Source organism: Zootoca vivipara, chromosome 15, assembly GCF_965207765.1.
Source record: "Zootoca vivipara chromosome 15, rZooViv2.hap1.1, whole genome shotgun sequence".
In the NCBI taxonomy this organism is placed as follows: domain Eukaryota; kingdom Metazoa; phylum Chordata; class Lepidosauria; order Squamata; family Lacertidae; genus Zootoca; species Zootoca vivipara.
Genome location: NC_142598.1, coordinates 3,537,914 through 3,551,755, shown reverse-complemented (window position 1 = coordinate 3,551,755; position 13,842 = coordinate 3,537,914). Strand labels below are relative to the sequence as shown.

Genomic DNA, 13,842 nt, shown 5'->3' with positions numbered 1-13,842 from the left:
CTTCTGGAACTGGCCAAGTGGAAAAACAGACAGGGGCATCTTCCCAAACTCCATGCTGATGATGTCAAATGCTGCATTTGCACTTTATCTGGCTCAAGATGTCCCCCGATGAGGGGAAGTTGATTTACACCTCTGGCCTGGGGTCAAATGTGGTCCCACAGGCCCTCGGGACTCTCTCTTTTCAGCCGCACACCCACCCCCCACAGGCCACACCAGCTCTGCTTCCTACCCTTCGTAGGCTTCCTTGAACTCAAATAATGCCTCATTTAGCAGCCTGGAGGAGAGAGAGGGCTGGTGTGTGAGAGTGTATAGAAAATAGCCTAATGGACCAAGGTAAAATTTGCAGTACTGTAGTTAGTTGTGCCCACTTTTGCCTCTAATTCTGCCCACTGTGGGCACATGCCTCCAGTTCCCTATAACTCACTGACTGGCAGCGGCTCCCAGATTTTCAAGGAAAGGTCCTTCCCCATCACCTGCTCCCAGGTCCCTTTTTAATTGGAGATGCCAGAGGGTGAACCTGGGATCTTAGGCATGAAAGGCATGTGGCCCACCACAGGGCTATGGCCCCTCCCACAGCATGGTGCCAACTTAGTCACTGAGAGAGGTAAAGAGTGTCCTTTGGATTGGCAAGAGGAAAACCGGTTTGGCTTTAGGGACCCCAAGAGAACAGGCCTGTCATGAGCCACATTTCCCCATCATCACTCCAAGCAAGCTCCAATTTCAGCATTTATTTACCATTTTATAATTCTGTTTATATATACATATATATATATATATTAAAAAAGCCATCGAGAGAGAAAGGTAGATAGCAACAGACCTGACAAAAGAGAAGAATACACAGGGCAGGGAGGCTTGGAGCGGGGGGGGGGGGGGGGAAGGCGTCACAGAGTAGGAGGAAGGGGACTTTTCAAATGTTTTTTTTCCCTTTTTTGTTTTTTAAATTCCAAGCCACCTAAATAGACCAACTAGAAGACTTCAAAACACCAGTCCTAAGATACCTAAAACAAACTCGAGCACAAGGGTTTGAAATATTTACAGACCAGGGAAAAGATGGGGTTTATTTTGCGTAGGGTTGCTCAAAACATCAGAGTACTTTTGTTATTATTTTTTATTGTTATTTTAAAAAACGTTTTATGCAAAAAAAGCAAGGGTTTGCTTCATCCCCAACAAGCAAGAGGAAAAAAAATCACATCAGACAGAGGCTGGAGATGGGGGTGGGGTGGGGGTTGATTCGGTGAAGAGGCCACTTTCAAAAGACAGAACGTGTAGCAAGGCAGCTGCGTGAGATGCATTCAAGAAGCACAGAGGTTCTTGGTTTTTTTTTCCTTTTCTCTATTGTTTGTGGGGAGGCTGGGAGTGGGGAACAGAGAAAGAGGAGGGGGGTGTCTGTGAAATGGTAAGATATTTGGCCCAGTGGAAGGAACCATGGGTTTTGGTCATCAGAAAAAAGAGGGACATGAATTAATGTGGCACCCAAAAAGGAAGAAAAAGGAACAAGAGAGATGCGCGCGCGCACACACACACACACACCCTAAGTGGGAAATTCAGCACCAGAAGGGGACTAAGTTCTGGCAATGGGTTTCAAACTTTGTTCCCAGGGGTGTAACCTGGAGCCTCTTGAAAACCAATTTGGGGGTTCCTCAGTGAATCATGGCAGCTAAGTTTCTCCTGAAGAACCCCTTGCTTATGACCACCAATCTTCCACTGCAATGCTTAGTGTGGACCCTGGACCCTGTCCCAGAATGCTTGGCAACGCAGACCTCCATGGCAGATGTGCAAGGAGGCCTCAGCACACAAACCTCAAGACGGAAAGTTTGAAAGCCCACTGGTCAAAGGGAACTGCCCCCTGAACAAGGCATGGGTTGGGGAATCAAGCAAGCAAGGAGGGAAGGATTGACAGATCTATGCAGTGGGATTTGGGGGGTGCAGCTGGGGCACACCTCCCCTGCTAGGTGCAAATGTTAGGAAACTTCAGTTGGCTTAATCCATGAAAAGAAGGGGGTGCATAGCAGAATCAAGAGACCCACAGCTTTTGAATTTTCCAGCCCACTGATACTCATTCCTTTCCCACAGCTTTCTTTTCAGCTACCCCACAAGCCTTCCTTCCTTCCGCAGGGGCAGGCAGAAGATCCCCATGGACTCCCAGCCCCTATTATTCCACCAGCTGTTCTGTCTGCTTCCCATGTCTTGGGGTGGGGAGTGGAGATGGGACTTTGCAGTACCAGTTAGCACCTGCTTCCTAAACACCTATGAAGAACGAACATTTCTGAGGATTGGGAAGGGGGTCATCCGTTCTTTTGGCAATTTTGAACACTGAGCCCCACTAAGCCCCTCTGAGCTTGTCACCGCCCTGCCCTCCCCGCCACAAACACACACACACACACACCCAATTTGGCTGAAGGATAACTGGGTTTTGGGAGAGGGGTGCAGAAAGGAGAGAAATATGACTTTGCTCAGGGCTGGGTGAATAATTATGGGAATCCCCTGATTTTCTAACCCTCCCTGATGGGGTGGGGGGGTCAGCTAGTAAACAAAGGGGTGAATTCCCCCAATTACCACTTCCGCTTGAGCAATTATTCTTTCTTTGTTTCTTTCCCTTGGTGAGGAGGGGGTTATCCCTGTGTCCTCAACCCAATAATCCACAGGGAAATCCTCTTCCCCCCAGGGTTGGGGGTATCCTTTGGGGAGGTGCCCCCTCTTTTATTCCAGGGCAGTGACCACATTGGTGGGGCTCGTAGCCCCTGAGCTGTCGTTTCCCCCTCCTTCTTTGCCCTTTTGACCGCTGTACTGGCCGATGAAGGAGCCGTCCTCATTGAACTGGACATCCACGCTGCCCCCATAGTCGGCCAAGCTGTCGTCGCTTCCCAGGGCCTTGATTTCACCGTTCAGGGAGGGCTGGCTGCTTGTGAAGGGTTTTTCCTCATTATCACTGCAGGGAGGAAATGAGAGGGATGAGAAAAGGCAAGAGCGGTAACTGGTGTGCGCTACATTCCGCTAGGCAAGGCAGACCTCAAAGGGAAGCATACAAATCATGGGTGCAGAAACCCATGGCCCTCTAGGTGCCATTGAACTCCAACTCCCATCATCCCTGACCATTTCTTATGTTGTGTGGGGCTGATGGGAGTTGGAGTCCCAACACCTGAAGGGCCACAGCTTCCCCACTCCACTATAAGGCAGCATGCAAAACTGCAAGACTTGAATATTTGGGGGGTGGGGAGAAGTGAAGGGCATGCATACAACTGTGTGCCAGAGGACCAGTCCACACATTACCAATATGGCTTCACACACTGTGGGAATGGCTGTGAGAGAAGCTGCATCTGCAGAGCGCTTGAGAGTCTCATTCACACAGGTAGCCCTGCCCCCATCATTCAGCCCAGACACTGAGGTCTAGCTCCAAGGTTCCCTCATTGTGAGAAGGGAAGTTACAGGGAACCCTTCTTGGTAGTGGTGTCCTCCCTGTGGAACATCTTCCCACCAGATGCCAAGGGAATAAATAACTATCTGACTTTTAGAAGACATCTGAAGGCAGCCCTGTATCAGGAAGTTTTTAATGTTTGATGTTTTCTGTAGTATTATAATGTGTTGGAAGCAGCCCAGAGTGGCTGGGCAACCCAGGCAGATGGGCAGGGAATAATAATAACAACAACAACAACGAGGAGGAGGAGGAATAAGTCATCTTAGGGCTTATCCACCCTTAACCTTTCCTCTGGAGAGTTCCCCGCAAAAACCCGCTCTTTACTGCTGAACTGCTCTTCGTTGTGCTTCAACTTTAAAGAGTGGTTTTTCATGGGGAAATCTTTGGGGTAAAAGAAAGAGCGCTTGGACATGGAGCTTTAAAGCATGGGAAGAGCAGGGCAAAAGGTAAGCATGGAGAAGCCCTTAGGCAACAGGTTTGGGCTGTCATTTACGTGCAGCAGAGTGGAAGCCAGACAGACCTGTCCCCTGGGGCTTAAGTCACTGAGAAGTAGTCCTGTTTGTTTCAATGGGTCTTGTGTAAGAGAAGCTCTTGGTGGATTGTGCCCCATCTCAGTGGATGAGAATCCCCAAAATCAAGTACTTCTTAAAGCACCAGAGTCCAGTGAGGGAAGGTGGGGAGGGTGTTGCTTTCACACACAACAGGCAAACATTTGCTTAAGGTGCCTGTAAGTGTCTAGGTTGGCCCTCCTTACAAATGTCATCATAAAAGTCCTGGGCTCCCAAGAGCCCCTAATGCTGGTTGTGAGCCTACAACAAAGGAAAGCGCAAAAGGAAATACAAATTGGGAAGCCCAAGGTTGGGTGCTCTCCTGTGGGACGTGTTTGTTTTATGGCTGTGAAACAAGGGCTGTAAGTGAGCCAGAGATGGCATGACTGGGAAGAAAGTGTGGGTGTGGACTGGAGATAGGGCTATGTGTGCTTCAAAAATGCACCAAGGAACCCCAAATGTCATATCAGGAAAGGCCAGATCCTGCAACCTGTATGCAACATGCAAACTAAGCAAATCTGCATCTATTTCTTTAGCTCATATTATTTATTCTGACTTTGCTTGCTGTAGGAAGGGGCAATGAGCACCCTGGACCACTGAAGGCCTCACTTTCTGATCTCATGAAATCCTGTCAGTAAAGCGGTACCTCTGGATGCGAACGGGATCCGTTCCAGAGCCCTGTACGCATCCAGAGCAGTACTCAACCTGAAGCGCCGAATCTGCACATGCTTGCCGCGAGATTCGGCGCATCTGCACATGCGCAAATTGCCAAACCCGGAAGTAACCCGTTCTGTTACTTCCGGGTTCGGCATGTACGTAACCCGCGTTGTACGCAACACACAGCATTCGTATCTAGAGGTATGACTGTACTCCTTTGAGCTGTGACGATTTCACTAGATAGCTGCTCTATCTTCACGACCATAAGGCCCAGAAACATGCTCCCCAACCCACACCCCATTTAAATGGAAGTTGAGATTCTCAAGACACTATGTAGCTAGTACTAAGTTCTGCAGTTTTTCTGAACTTGTACAGAATTGCATATTGTTGCACAGAGAGAGAAGTCAGGTTCAAAGGAGTCCAACTGTACCACAGGCGTGACACCTGTTAGAAATAAGCACGCATATTCAGTCAAGTGAACCTTAGAGGGGCTGAGCAAAGCCCTGGCTGCAGAAGTGTGCAAAAACATGCCCATGAACTAATGAGGCAGGGAGTTGTCAGAGACCAAAGTGAATCTCTGTTGTCATCATCAATTCTGACAAAGCTACAAAGGCCCATGCCCACTGCACATCGCAAAGAGGAAAGCATGCAGGCTGCAGCACTAGGAATACACATCTATTCAGTAGCTCCTGAAGGGAGGAAGCAGGGAACCCCAAGGCGCCTTCTGCAAGGCCTAGATGGCAGGTAGCTGAGACGATGCTGCTTTGGTGCTCCAGGAGAGCAGATCAGGACAAAAGTGCAAGGGCTGGAGGGCAAGGGGGAGATCGTTACCTAATTCTAAGCATTGATGAACTTCAAGGAAGGAAGACAATAAGAGAGAAGGAGGTCAAATCATTCACAATGAGCTCTTGGGTCAGTTTTATCCTGATATCATTATATATATACACACACACACATGCATGCACACACTTCCTCTCCCCCCTGTACAACTGTGTGCAGTTCCTGTTCATTAAAACCAAGTTTTGCCATTGGTTTCAATAGGAGATGGACTGCATTTGTCCACATGCAACTGTTTCCTTTAGGACACTGGTCTTCAACTTGTGGGTCGCAACAGGAGCACTACCACCATGCAAATATATGGTAAAAGATTAAAAAATGGGTCTCCAAATGCATGTTTGGGTTACAAGTGGGTCCTGGGTATGAAAAGGCTGAAGGCTTTTGGATATAGCTAAATTCTTGGGTATGATCCGCTTTTTCCATGTGCACAATATCTAGAATCCCAACATTGTTCAAAAATTATTTTGAATAAAAGGGCTTTGGGAGAAGGGACTACCAAACACTCTAAAAGCATTTCTCCAAATTCATGAAAACATCATCAATAAAATAATAATTAAAGCAAAGTACCCTTTGTAAAATGGGAGTTCAAAGTTGCATTGTTTATAATTGGCTAAAAATGGGTAACAGGTTGTCCAGACTTTGCCTTTAACAACAAGCTTTAAATTGTATTTCTAACGGGACCTCTTGGAATGCTTGATTTCATTCATTCATACAGTTTCTCTCATGAGCAATCTTGTAGTGCTGCGGCAGCAGTAACAAAAGTCAAATTTACAAATGCAATGAAGAATGTTTTTATACAATCTGAGATGTTAATGTTGAATTGTGTGAACGTTGCCCAGCACTCTTCCAGTAGCACACACCTGCTCTTTCCTAAATATATAATTAGGAGAGAGTAGTTTCACTGAATGCCCATTGCAGTTCATTATGAAAGAATACTGCATGCTTCAACTGATTGACTGAATTTATTTATAAGCTGTACCCAAAGTGGCTAACAATAAATATTCACTTATTATCAAAATAGAAAACACTGGAGGGTGGGGGAGCTTTGAGATGGGGCATATGGGCTTGTTGAACATCTGCTGCATTTCCTATGTCAGTGTTCATTGTCCAAAGCTCTAGGAACTTCAGCCGCTTGTTAGCTGAAAAGGATTATTGGCTGAATTTGGAAAATGTTGAATTGTTGCTTGGCAACAGAGAAAAAAATGAATGAAAAATGTGCGGCTGAAAATATATGTGGTCATCAGTTTTGATGATTACGGAATAGTGATTTTATATTCTTGAGTGTTTTCTTGTTTTGATGATCAAATCCCTGTCTGTCTAAAAACAATAAATAAAACTAAAGTAGGAAAGAAGATAAGAAGATAAGATTAAATCAAGTTAGAACAACCACAGTTCAAAAAGGCCTGCAGTTAGCTAATGGAGAATGCAAAAAAACAACCCAACAACAGGGGGACAGGGACGGGACAGAAACAAATGATCCTCAGGAACTGGATATTACAGTGGCTCACAGACATGCCACATGATCCTATACAGGCTTACTCGGTAGTTAAGCCCACTGTGTTCTATGGGGTTTAGATGGGTTGGCGTGGATAAGACTGTCCATTCACTACAAATCAGAGCATCTGTCATTTGAGCCTTGCCTCAACACACTCACTGGCCCTTGTTAGGTAAACCAGCATTTCCTCAGACCTCCCTCTGGGAAAAATAACACTGGCCTATCTGCCAGAGCAGTTGCAGATACTCAAAGACAATATGTGTGCTTTTTTTTGAACATGTGAAGATTGCAATCCTATGCATGCTTACCAGGGAATACCCCCCCCCAGTCCAGTTGGATTTACTTCTAAGTAAACATGCTATGGCATTGTGAAGCCTTCATCCCTGCAAGATTCCAGACATTTATCACATAATCTGCATACAGTATATATCCTCAGGGTGGAAAGATCAGGCATGTAGCATTTCAGGGGAGATCTACCAAGAAATTAAAAGCCATTTTCACAAGCTAACATTAATAAGACTGCCTGTTAGTCTGGAACTCAAGGACTTATCACTGGAATGCTAATGCAAGACAGACAGTGGAAGAGAACAGCATTTAAAATGTAATCTGTCTTGACACCTATTTTTCATTTAGATTTGCAAAAGATGAGGAAAGCATTTAAGGGTCATTTGTTGATAAAGACTGTGAAAAAGAGAGGGCGGAAGCAAGGGGGTGAGTGTCCTTGTCCAGCCCCACCTTCCTCAGGCAATATGCAGTCCCGGGATATCCCTCTTACCTCTCCAGGGACCTCCATTAATGAAGCAAGAAATGGGGGAGAAAAGAGAGAAAACCAGCGTCATATTTCGAGAGTGTCCTGCAGGGGACTAAGGGCAAAAATGCATATACCAAGGCTAAGTTGTACTTTGTATTTTGGGTCTATGGACTGCAGTAAAGGGGTGTGTGTGTGTGTAAATATACTAAGGGCTTATCCACACTTCCTCTTGTTCCGCTGTTTCCCCCCACCCCAAGGGAAAACCGCTCTTCAGAGCTCAACTGTAGCAAATGGCAATCTGGTTTTCCGTTTGTTCCAATTAAGAACTAAAGTAGAGGTGGATTTAGGGCAGCACAACCAGTTCCTCAGCACTGAGTGCTGAACTGGGGGGAGGGGGCACCACAGGGTGTTGCAACTATGGCATAGACATGCGCAGAATGGAAGGTGAAGGTGGAGGGATGCTAAATTTTGGCCTCGCACAGGGCGCCGTGGAAAGATGAAAGCCCAAAGCCCTACACTGGCTAAAGAGCAGGTTTTCCCTGGGGAAAGTGGGGCAAGGCCATAACTGCTCAGATTTGTGCCCAGAAAGTGTGAGTCAAGGGGAAACTGCTTGGACCCATGCTTTCTAGGCATGCGATAAGCGGAAGTGTGGACAAGCCCCAAGAGGAGTGAACAGCATGCTAAACTTCAGGAATCCTATTTATGACCCCTCACTTCTGCCGACCTCTCACCCCCCCTAACTTACCCAGGGACTCCCTTCTTCAGTCAAGCCTTTCAAGAAACCTCACCAACCTTTTATTGCATCCTTCCCCAACCTAGTGCCCTCCAGATGCTGTTGAGCCCCCATCATCTCTGATTATTGGCTGAGGATGATGATGGTTGCAGTCCAACAACCTCTGGGGACACAAGGCTCAGGGCTGGCGCGCTAATAAAGGCAAACTAGGCCACTGCCTAGAGCGCCGAAATTGAGGGGCGCTGCGCTGGCCAGCCTGCCCGCCGCCCGCCACTGCCTGCAGGGGCATCCCTAGGCTGGGGGGCGCCAGGGCACCTGGTGAACAGGGGCACTGTGGGGAGGAGGATGCGGGAGGCGATCCTCCTCTGAGGCCGCCGTCGCTGTGCGCGCCTTCTGGAGGCTGGCCTGGGCGGCAGACACTGTCTCTGTGCCGCTGCCGGCGCCGCTTCTTTCCTGCTCTCGGCCGCTTCCAGCTGCTTCCTCCCGCTCGGCCCAGAGGCGCCCGCAGCTTCTGATTGGCTGCAGGAGCACCTCTGGGCCGAGCAGGAAGCAGCCGAGAGCAGAAAGGAAGCGGCGCCGGCAGCGGCACGGAGACAGCGTCCGCTGCCCAGGCCAGCCTCCAGAAGGTGCGCACAGCAGCAGCGGCCCCTGTCTCCGTGCCGCTGCCGGCACCGCTTCTTTCCTGCTCTCGGCCGCTTCCTCCCGCTTCCTCCCGCTCGGCCCAGAAGCTGCAGCCGAGAGCAGGAAGGAAGCAGCGCCGGCAGTGGCACGGAGACAGCGTCCGCTGCCCAGGCCAGCAACATGGGCTCTGTGCCACTTTTCATCCCTCCTGCCATTCACACTGGGAGGGGGGCGCCAGAAGGTGACCTCGCCTAGGGCGCCAAAAACCCTAGCACCGGCCCTGACAAGGCTGGGAAAGGCTACTCAACTGATTCCTCCGCTGACCTCCCCCCTCCCTCTCCTCACTGCTTCCTGTCAGTCTTTGACTGCTTCCCGATCTTGTCTATTGTGTAGCCCCATCAGAATCTCCATCTCACATTTACTAAACTGGATTACTTATTAACTAGGCAGCACCAACCATCATTTGGCAGATGGTGGTGTTTTGTACAAGACTCTGCAGAAGATCACTTACTGGCTACCACTGTCACCCTTACTCTCTCCTCTGGCTCTAATCCTGCTTGGTCACTCCCTGAACCTGCCACCAAGGAACAGGGACTCATACTCAAGACTGGGTGTCCAAATAAAAACCCTAGCAATTGATTTACATGAAGGTAATCCAAATCCTCTGCCAATAGAAGTGGGATTTCTACAACCTGTAGACATTATGCAAATTTGCATGACATCTTACTTAGTTTATTTTTCTTTTGATAGCCGTGGAGAGGGAGAAGGAACTATTCAGGGCACTGAAGTAAGGCACAACCCACAGAAGTATATATTTGCAACAATAAGGGCTAGAAACTTGCTTCCTTTAAAAAAAGGAAAAAAGAAAGCTTGAGGTTCTTAAGGAAGCTGAATTCTGTGGCCAATATCACATTCTACTGCTTTTCCACATTTCTGCAAAACTACACAGCCCTGCTAATATCTCGCAAGGTTTGGTCCCTGGGATTCCAAGCACAGGCTGGACTGGTCATGGTGTAGACTAGGTGGGTGGCAGCCACAGAAGCAGGCTCACTTCAGTAAATATCTTGACATGTTGAGAATGGGGCACTACCTATCCAAACACCCAGGCTTGTTTACACCTCGGATGGGAGGATAAAGTAAGAGCCTAAGAAGAGGAGCCCTCCTGGATCAGGCCAAAGGGGGCCCATCTAGTTCAGTATCCTGCTCTCGCAGTGGCCAACCAGATGCCCATGGGAACCCTGCAAGCAGGCCATGGGCGCAACAGCTCTCTCTTCTCCTGCAGTTTCCAGCAACTGGCATTCAGAAGCATCACTGCCTCCAACAGTGAAGGCACAACACGGCCATCAGGATTGGTGGCCATGGATGGCCTTTTCCTGCATGAATTTGTTCCGTCTTGGATGCAAAATAAGATAGTAAAAAATAAATCCCAGCGTCTGTTTCTATGGCCACAAACAAGTGCAGCCCACTAAACTCCAGACTTTCCCCAGGCACAAGAGGCCGCTCAAGTTCCTGGGGTTCAGACCTATCGAAGCCACATGGATAAACTGTTACCTTGTGGTCATGGAGAGTGGCTGCCTTGCCCCTGCATGTCTTTCCCATCCCACCCTCCCTCCTGAGCATCTCCACTTTTGTACCTGTACTCCCCAAAGGTCTCGTCCTTCATCGGCCTGGCCTCAGAATCCACCTGAGTGTCTTCTTTGTCTTTCACTAGAGGAGAAGAGAAAACATGTCAAATGAGGTGAAAGCCTTGGTGGGCAGGGGACTAACCAACCAACCAGAGCAGAGCAGAGGTTTGGAATTAGGGACTGGGGTGGGTGAGGTTAGTGCAGGAGGTGGCCAAGCAGGCAGGGAGATGTTATTAAAAAAAGAGGAGAGGAGCAACACTGCCTCTCATTCTGAAAAACTATGATGCCTCTCCTCTGCCTCACTGAGGTGTTGGGATGGGAACTATAGGAAAACTGCAGGTTGGGGCGGGGACCTGTGACAGACAGTTGTTAGAGAGCTGCCCCACAGCTCTTGGGGCTGAGTGGTTACCTGAATGAGGGCTTAGCCATATGGGCTGGAGATGGAAAACACGCCCCCCCCCCCGCCAGGGCATTGAGATGTACATTATGGAAATATTATTGTCCAGGGGTCTCTATAAATTCATTTCTTTTGTCCCACAGCCATCTCAAGGCAAATAAGCTTTGAAGCATTATGAAAAGCTGCCAAAGCTCTTGGATCAGAGATGAGAGTGGAAGCAACTCTAGATAACAATGTGCTACTTTTAATTTTTTTGGGGGGGGTGGGGGTGGGAAGTTATTTGAGGAAATTATTCAACGTAGTGTTCTTACAAATGTTCCATCAGCCCAAGCATTTCAGTCTGCCAGATGAAACCGTCTCCCCTCTCCCTCCCCCACGCACTGTTCCCAGGGTTCTCTCAACACCCCCCCCCCGATGCTATCTGGGAGGGGCATGTGGTGGGAGGGGGAATCCCATTGCACTGGCAGGAATCATTGTGTTGGCTCCTGCTAGAGCAGGCATCCCCAAACTGCGGCCCTCCAGATGTTTTGGCCTACAACTCCCATGATCCCTAGCTAACAGGACCAGTGCTCAGGGATGATGGGAATTGTAGTCCAAAACATCTGGAGGGCCGAAGTTTGGGGATGCCTGTGCTAGAGTAACTGTTTAGTTTCCCCCCGCCTGGGGCTTCCAACACCCAAGGGCAGGTGAGAGAACCCACTTCAGGCTGAGGGCAAGAGGAAACCATGGGCAGAGCAACAATGAAAGATTTACCTTTCTACAGTAGTGCCTAGTTTGTGCACACACTCACACACCCCTCTCTAGCCTCCATCCAGGCATGTAAGTGGCATTATGAGAGTTCAAGAGCACATTCCGGTCAGACCAGAGCACACAAGGAGAGAGTGCAAAGCAGGGTCAGTGAGGGGTGCAAGAGGGTGGCTGGGGAGAATTCCAAGGGGCAGGTAGAGAAGCCCGGAGAGCTGCATTCGGCCCCTGAGCCTGTGACCCCCCCCCACACACACCTGCTCAGGGGACAGCAAAATAGTAATAAGAGCATATGAACAACACAAAGGTAATGCTAGTTTTCAAAAGCCTCAACTGTTTTGGCTTCTCTGCAAGGAGCCCTGGGAGCTGCAGATATGAGAGCGTGCTGAGAACATGAAAGTGCAATTCCCAGGCTACCTTAAGGGAAGCAGTTACCATAAAAACAGTTTATGCTGGTAACACATCCGTGTCCTAACCTAAAATCTGTCTCTCCAGTATGTAATGCACAGATGGGGAACCTCTGGCTCTCAAGATGTTACTGGTCTGCAACACCCATAATCTCTGACCATTGGCAATGCCAGCTGGGGCCGATGGAGTCCAGCAACATCTGGAGGGTGTCATGTTTTCCCTCCCTGTTTTGGACTTACCCAGCCTAGTGGGTCAAATAAGGGACTTGAACTTGGATTGCATGAGTTCAACTCCTAGCTCAACTACGGCCTTCCCTCCATGAACTCCAACTCCCCCATCTCTCAAGCTCAGCATCCTTGTCTGTAAAACGGGAACGATAACAACCTACCTCACAGGAGTGTTGTGAGGACGAACGCCACCAGGCACACTAAAAGTGTTATGTAACTGAAAAGTGATAACAGCCTGGGGGGTGGCCCACGGGGGTCTGCTGCGAGGTGCTAGGGTGGGGCTGGGGGCACCTCACCCGAGTACTTGCCGCCCTTGCTGCGCTTGATGAAGCAGAGAAGCACCAGAACCAGGATGAGGAGAACGATGGCGCTGACAAAGCCGATGAACCAACCTTCCGCAGCAAAGCTCTTCTGGAAATCCTCAGCAACTGCAGAGAGCACAGAGAGGAAATTAAGTCGTGCCGGGCTGGGGCCAACCTGTTATATTCAATGCTTTGATGCTTTGCCCATATCAAAATTCTGACTCCTGAGAGACGTTCCTCCCAAAAACATCTGACCAGAATGTGCAATTTCCCCGTGATGGTGGAAATCCACCAAGTATGCATGTCAAGATCAGGCTGCAGAGAGAACAACTTACTGTTATCTTGGCAGAGCCGCACTAACTCCAAAAGAAGCCCTAGGTTCTTAGCATATACCCCTGCACAACCTGGGTTCAAATACTCTCTCTCTCTCTCTCTCTCTCTCTCTCTCTCTCTCTCACACACACACACACACACCAGCTAATTGTGTGTGTGTGTGTGTGTGTGTGTGTGTGTGTGTGTGTGTTTTCAGATCGGAGGATTACTAGACCCATCTTCATGCAGCAGCGTATAGGAAAGTACATTCCGTTTGTACATGGAGCAGATCATTCTAGGCTTCCCCAAACTGCGGCCCTCCAGATGTTTTGGCCTACAACTCCCATGATCCCTAGCTAACAGGACCAGTGGTTGGGGGAGATGGGAATTGTAGTCCAAAACATCTGGAGGGCCGAAGTTTGGGGATGCCTGTTCTAGGAAATGCCACCCATATTATGCTGGGTCTTAAATGGAAGAGCTTGTCTTATTGAACACACACAAACACAGGCACAGACCCCCTCTACATCCAAAAATGTACAAAATCTGCTCCACGCTTCTGGGGTTAAGGGTTCATTGGCTCCTGCTGGAATACCTCCTCAGAAATGCTGGAGCCATTTGCACCTAACAGTGCGCTGGGTTACTAGTTTCTCTCAAAAGAGAAACACCACTTTTCTGCAATGTTCTCAGCAGTATCATGAGTGGACGACACTGTAGAGATGTGTGACCAGCTGGTTGGGAAGGGCTCTCCGCCCATGTGTGGCAGCATGGTT

At 48.8% G+C, this 13,842-nt stretch overlaps 1 protein-coding gene across 3 annotated transcripts in view; it reads right to left on the bottom strand.

Moving 5' to 3' along the window:
* Positions 1-944: 944 nt before the first annotated feature.
* Positions 945-13,842, bottom strand: part of L1CAM (L1 cell adhesion molecule) — a 106,407-nt gene continuing 93,509 nt past the window's right edge. The window contains exons 25-27 of one of the 3 annotated variants that reach the window (XM_060268696.2): positions 12,755-12,886; positions 10,692-10,764; positions 945-2,929 (exon numbers count right to left, since the gene is read on the bottom strand). In XM_060268696.2, coding sequence (XP_060124679.2) covers positions 2,701-2,929; positions 10,692-10,764; positions 12,755-12,886 — 434 coding nt within the window. In that variant the 3' untranslated portion in view covers positions 945-2,700. The remainder of the gene's footprint in view (positions 2,930-10,691; positions 10,765-12,754; positions 12,887-13,842) is intronic. The other 2 variants (XM_088658320.1, XM_088658321.1) reach the window with 2 other exon arrangements.